This window comes from Gossypium hirsutum, chromosome A03 (assembly GCF_007990345.1).
Source record: "Gossypium hirsutum isolate 1008001.06 chromosome A03, Gossypium_hirsutum_v2.1, whole genome shotgun sequence".
NCBI classification, from domain to species: Eukaryota; Viridiplantae; Streptophyta; class Magnoliopsida; order Malvales; family Malvaceae; genus Gossypium; species Gossypium hirsutum.
In genome coordinates this window covers 14,585,056-14,591,658 of record NC_053426.1, presented here as the reverse complement: position 1 = coordinate 14,591,658, position 6,603 = coordinate 14,585,056, and the positions used below count along the sequence as shown (strand labels likewise).

The window sequence follows — 6,603 nt, the reverse complement described above, 5'->3', positions numbered from 1 at the left end:
ATTGGAGTTGGAAACTGACCACAAACAACGCCGCTTTAAAGGAATATTGGATTTCCTAGTGATCAACCCTGACTTAGTCTACTCTCTCCTCCGTTACCCCTTTCCTTCTTTCTCTATATTCAAAATTAATTAATATTTTTAATCAATGTTTAATAACCAATTCTCTTTTTTTTAAAATTGCCAATTAATCTCTTGATTCGGGTACAGTTTTAGTTAGTAGCATATACTTTTACTTATAAATTTATTTTTGATTGAACCAAATGAATTAATTTTAGAATTATAAACACAAACACAAGCAGATATTAATTAATATGATAGGGATTAAATCAACGACCCCTTACCGACCAACGACCACTTAGTCATAACTGAAAGTGACGACGCACTCACACATGGCTAAGGCCCATCTTGTTACAGGTCTCAGCAATGCCTTCAACTTACCGAATTATATTAACCAATAAATCATAGAAATCGCTGGTGAAGTTTACATAGAAAGGAGAGTATAGAAATTCCAAATTGAAGGTGTTTTCTTATGTTTCCTGATTCAACAACCGGGATTTTGATTTGCAATTCACATTTTGTCTCTATAAATAGACAAAAGCTATAAAAAGTTGTTTCCTTCACGTTCTCTGCGATTTCTTCTCCTGTTCAGGTGATTATAAATTTATGATATTCTCCTTCTCCTTTTCTCTCGTCAACTCACGTTTTATTTGCTTCTTTTTTGGCCGGCGAGAAAGGTAAAATCAAGGCTCTCATTTAGTTTACTTCATTACGGCGTCGTCAATTTCTTTAACTCAGGCTTTCTTTACATTTCTTGAACAAGGAAATGGCGCATTAAACGTTTTTGTTGATTAGCTTTTCTCTCTTTTCAACTTCTCTATTTCGCGGCGTGCGTTTGGCTTCATTTCTTCGTTGCTGTGTGATTTCCAGGTTTCTCAGCTTGGTGCACGGTTTTATTTTATGATTCTGTTTCGATCCTTGTTTTGCTTTTCTATGTAATGTCGTCCCGTTGATTGGCTCTTTTAAGTTATCGCCACTAATAATCTCTGCTCTTTCGAGTTTTTAAACAAATGTGGCATTTTTATAATTCAAGACTTTATGTGGACGTCATAAATTTCAATCAAGTTCCTTTCCTTTCTTTTTCTTTAAAAAATGTAGGGTTTTTTTCTTTTTTTTTTGTCAAAACCAATTTCCTTATATATATATATATATATGGGTGGTTTTCTTGTTTTCTTTGAATAGATATATACATTTTCTTTTGTTTGGGTCAGATGTTTGCATGATTGGTTAGCTCAGTTTATTTTACTGCAAACAAATGCTGCCAATGTCTATTCCAATTTGCCCTTATACTTGTGTTTGGTTGTGCTGATGTAATATTCCCTTTCTTTTCTTTTTCTTTTTATGTATCTATTGTCAACCTCTCCCATTGCTATTATATGAATGTGATTATTTTCAATAGTTGAATCTTCAAATCTTCCAAAAAAATAGAACGGCCCCGTCCATGTCTTATCTGGTACTCATTGATGGGAAACATAAGCATGGTGGAAATTGTTTTCCAATAATGCTTTAGTTCAATTACTGATTTCTAACGTTCTTGGGTCCATTGTGTTTTAGTTGTTTTTCCCATACCCGTTCTGTTTGGTTGCGTTTTACGTGTTTTCGCTCTCCACTATGTGGGGTATTAATGGCTTTTTCATCAACACAACCACCATTTCCTTATTTTTTCTATACCAATTATGCCAATTTCATTTTATGAATGGATGCTGCCGTTTCGATTTTCCTTTTGTATATATTCAGGCTTTGCTACATTTTTGCTTGCTTAGTTTGACTCTGATGTAGGTGATCGTTAATTTTTTTCTCCGGATTTTAATTTTGTGTAATTTCCTGGTGGTGATATCCCATTTCATGATGTCATCGATATCGAATCATGTATGTTTGTTATTTCGTTTGAACTTTATCAAATATCTGTGCCGTTAACATGGCAATGTTGGCTTGTATAGTGATGTTTTCTGCATTCATGTGATTGTAAGCACCAATTCATGTATCAAATATTGGATTATGTGATGCATGTAGGCAATCGATGTTTTGAAAATTATATAAAGTCGGTGGTGTTTTTCAAGGCAAAAAATATTAAATTGCGTAGTGCTAGAATTAGATAAATCACTAGGATTGATTGGATAAGACATTTCATTGGAAACAATATGCCTTGAATCATAAGAATTAAGGTCTACCTAAATGTATACATATTTTATCATGATGTTTCAGCGGCATGCACTTCAACCAAAAATATCACAACAGCTTTCAACAGCTTTCAACAGATTCGTATACATATATTTGACTCCATTGGGGTCACAAGATTTCTTTCTCCCTGTGAATCTTTTGCCCCACTTATGTTTTTATGAAATTCATTGGTTGGTGAGGCATATTTCATACCGCGTGTTCATCATTTTGTGTAGTTTTTATAATTTTCTTTTTGTTTTACTGGTCACTGTTTCATTCTCACTCCTTACAGATGTTATTCCAGACATGAATCTTAACATACCTCTTATTCCTATAATATGCAGATCTTGTTTACGCACACCGATTATAGCTGAGTAACCTAGAGAGATGAACAGGTTCAATTCAGATAAGAATATCTTTTGAAAAAAAAAATGATACGAATTTGAGCGTCATTGTGTCAATTCTAACATTTCCTTTTGATATCAGTATTCAGGACTTGTGTGCTTGATGGACTGCTTGCCGAACAACAGTGATAATAAAACATTGAAGAGGTGGTTTTTTATTAATAAAAGTGTTGGCTGAAAAGGGTTGTTGAGATTGAACATTGAAATTTGTTTCTTTGCACTTGAGTGGATTGTTTGTTAAAGAAATCTAATAGCTTTTACAGTTTAAGTAGTGATAGGAGGCTGGATTCAATGGACTTGAAATCCAACCACACTGCTCTTGTTCTTGCTGATCCTGCACCACTAAATCGAGTATCTTCCGGTCTGTTGCCATACTCAGGAGCAACTTTCTCTCAGAATCTATTTCTAACTGTTCCTACGATGAAAGCTGGAATTCTTGATATTCGTGCCAGCAATTGTCTGGATTCTATGGAATCCTCATCCCCTCCTGATAAGAAATCTAGGGATTTCAATAATGACCTTGAATCTACTGATACAGATGTTGCATATCGTGCATGGCTGGTAGTAGATTTTCTTTGCTTATCTGACTTTATTTTTGATACAATCAGAGGGGTTATTAATCTACTCTACGTACTCTTATCCTTTGCTTTGCAGCTTAAATATCCCTCTGCACTTGCATCTTTTGATCAAATTACAAATCCTGCAAAAGGCAAGAGAATAGCATTGTTTCTGGACTATGATGGGACTCTTTCACCAATTGTGGACAACCCGGATTGTGCCTTTATGTCTAATGATGTAAGAGTCGTTCTTAGTCAAGCATCTCACTTTTTCTTTCTTCTGTACTGATTACGTACTAACCGAAACGTTTTTATTTAGATGCGAGCTGCAGTAAAAAATGTGGCGGAATTCTTTCCAACTGCAATAATTAGTGGCAGAAGCCGTGACAAGGTGATTTGAAGACCATGATTTAAAATAATTTTGACACCTTCGTTGGCGCTGTTTTTCATTATATTGCCTCTTTGACAATATTTATTTTATTCGTCTTTGTTTATTCAGGTATATGAGTTTGTATGGCTAACAGAGCTCAATTATGCTGGAAGTCATGGAATGGACATCATGGGTCCTGTTAGGCAATCTTTTGATGACCACTCTAACTGCATTAGATCTACAGATAATCAGGTTTAGGGCTACAAAATTTCTATCCTTTTTTGCACAGTCCTTGTGTTTCTTTCCTACCATCCCTTGAGTATTTTTTTTTCATCTTGTTTCTCTTTAATTTAGGGCAAAGAAGTTAATTTATTCCAGCCTGCTAGTGAATTCTTACCTATGATTGATGAGGTGTGTATCTTTCTTAAGAGTGCCATACATGCCCTGACCTTTCCCTCTCTGTTCTAACGTAGAATTCTCGTCCGTCTCAGGTTTTTAACTCACTTGTCAATAACACCAAGGACATTCGAGGAGCAAAAGTTGAAAACAATAAATTTTGTGTCTCTGTCCATTACCGAAACGTAGATGAGAAGGTGAGAGAGTAGTTGAAATTCCCTTAGCATTAGAGGCCTTTATTATTTTCTTCTGTTGTTGGTAATGGTTATGAAGAGCATTGAAGTACGTTTTCCTTACATAGTGATAAGTTAACTTGTAGGCACTTTCCTTTCAGGATTGGACAGTAGTTGCACAACGAGTCCATGATGTCATCAGAAACTACCCTTGTCTACGGTTGACTCATGGGCGGAAGGTGATCTTTAAAGACTAGGTTTCTTTTCTGTTTTGAGTTATTTAAAATATAATTCATTATTTTTCTTAAAATTATTTGCATAAATTAGGTTTTAGAGGTTCGGCCTGTGATCAACTGGGATAAGGGGAAAGCTGTTACGTTTCTTCTTGAATCACTTGGTAAGTATGTCCTTTTAACCTATTGTCATGAGTATGTAGTATTTTCTATGGTTAAAAACATGAGACGAAGAATAATAAAAACGCTTTAGGGCTTAGCAATTGTGAGGATGTGCTTCCCATTTATGTTGGAGATGACCAGACAGATGAAGATGCGTTTAAGGTAAGATATAGATGGCGAAATTCTTGAGATTTCTTTTTGTATTAATACATATAGAGAGTTTATTGGTTTATACAGGTTCTTAGAGAGGGAAATTGTGGATATGGCATTTTAGTTTCATCCGTGCCCAAGGAGAGTAATGCATTTTTTTCCCTCAAGGATCCACAAGAGGTACTTTTTGTTTTACTTTCTAGGACTAGAGATGTTTGATTGTGTTATAGATGGTCATACACATACATCAAATTTCTTCAATCGACCATAGAATGGGAAGTAAAATGCATGTGCCTCAGTTTTTTTATTCCTCTATTAATTTATTGACTCGATTGGGTTTTGAAGGTTATGGAGTTCCTCAAATCACTGGTGGTATGGAAGAAGACAAGTACCCTCTGAAACAAATAATATAGAGAAGAAAATTTGTGTGATACAAACATAGAATAAGATAGCCTAAGCTATTTATGTTTTTCTTAGTTAACACCCGAATGGGAATTGCACAGAGGAACGCCATTAGTCTCCAAGACTGGTGCCTAAACTGTTTCTTTTCAATGCTGGCATGTCTTTAAGTGTACATTCCTGCCTTAAACATATCTTTCTGATTGTTTCCCCTTCAGTTTTGGTCAGTCCTCCTCCTATGGAAAACTCTAAATATTTGTTTTTTCATTCCTTTCTTCTTTGAGAAATGTTTGTATGTATAATAAACCCCGCTTGGCTTCTTCTCTATTATAATTTTACCATTTCTTTTTTGGGGTAATGCAAGTGCAAGGCACATTGAGGTTTTCTGAAAGTAGTACATGTGTTGGGTGACCCAGCTTGTAACTGGGAAGTTTAGCTGTAGTAAATCGGCTAGAAACTTCGTGTAACGTATGATGGCCGCCTTCAATCAGCTGTTTCTATTTATAAGAGTAGTGCAATTGATATTTATTTTTGGATAACAAGGTTTGGCGAGAAAAATAAAATAAAATAAACTGATTTGAATTTAGATGTTCAGACCATTTATAAAATACGAGTTAAAAAATCGTGTCTCAGAATTTAATTTAATTTAATTTATAATTAATTTAATTTTTACAATGTAAAAATGAACATTTTTATTTAAATAAGTGAAAATAAATTACAATATTTATATAATTTTTTTATATAAGAGTGGTAAATTATTTTTTTATTTACTTAAAAAATTAATATTTTAAAAGTAAGATTCTATCAAATAATGTGAAAAATTATAAAAATAAAGTTTATTTTATCAGAATAAATACAATACTTAAAAAATAAATTAGTATGGAAAAAAAATCCGAATAAACTAAATCATCATCAATTGTTTAAAAAATAAAAAATAAAAAATAAATTCAACCCAACCCAACCCTAGCTAGAAACCAATCTCCGACCACTTATTGCAATACGATATAAGTTCATGTTTGGCTTCTTAAGTTTGCAAAATGAGGAACCCATTAAAAAACACATGTTTGATTGAAAAAACTAAAAAAATATATTTTTTTTGAAAAAAAATTTAATTATAAATTTCATCCCTTTACTAATATTGAGAAGTTAATTTCTCCACTTTAATTTGTCAAATATCGTCATCATACTACCAAAATTTTAAGTAATTTACATTATTAATAAAAAGATTTAACTGAATAATCAACCCTTAAAACTATATTGCTTTTTTTTAATGAGGTGCTTAAACTTTTCTTTTTGTCGAATTAGGTACCTAAATTATATTTTCATAGTCTATTTGGCCCCAACCTTTATCTCCTTTAAGAACAAATTCCCTCTAGCAAATTTAAAGTCAACACTTATGCAATATTTAATTTTTCATTAATTTGTCTATTGAGTTTTAGCTTGATTAGCATGGACATTATTGCCAATGTAGGAGGACGTGGGTTCGAGTGTATTGAAGCGTATTATCCTCTCATTTATAGGTTAGAGAGGGACTATGATCAA

General features: G+C 33.3%; 1 protein-coding gene across 6 annotated transcripts; it reads left to right on the top strand.

The window, feature by feature from the left end:
• The first annotated feature begins 300 nt into the window (after positions 1-300).
• Positions 301-5,589, top strand: LOC107947356 (trehalose-phosphate phosphatase A). Of its 6 annotated transcripts, none has more exons than XM_041108817.1 (14): positions 301-649; positions 2,562-2,612; positions 2,704-2,768; positions 2,885-3,182; positions 3,276-3,416; positions 3,498-3,569; positions 3,678-3,800; positions 3,903-3,959; positions 4,040-4,141; positions 4,279-4,356; positions 4,445-4,514; positions 4,604-4,674; positions 4,750-4,842; positions 5,008-5,589. In XM_041108817.1, the coding sequence occupies exons 3-14, from the start codon at positions 2,725-2,727 to the stop codon at positions 5,059-5,061; spliced, it is 1,203 nt and encodes a 400-aa protein (XP_040964751.1). In that variant the 5' UTR covers positions 301-649; positions 2,562-2,612; positions 2,704-2,724; the 3' UTR covers positions 5,062-5,589. The 6 variants fall into 6 exon arrangements, with proteins under 6 accessions (XP_040964751.1, XP_040964753.1, XP_040964761.1 ...); XM_041108819.1 differs by having other exon boundaries at positions 301-734; XM_041108827.1 differs by having other exon boundaries at positions 302-649; positions 3,001-3,182.
• Positions 5,590-6,603: the final 1,014 nt, after the last annotated feature.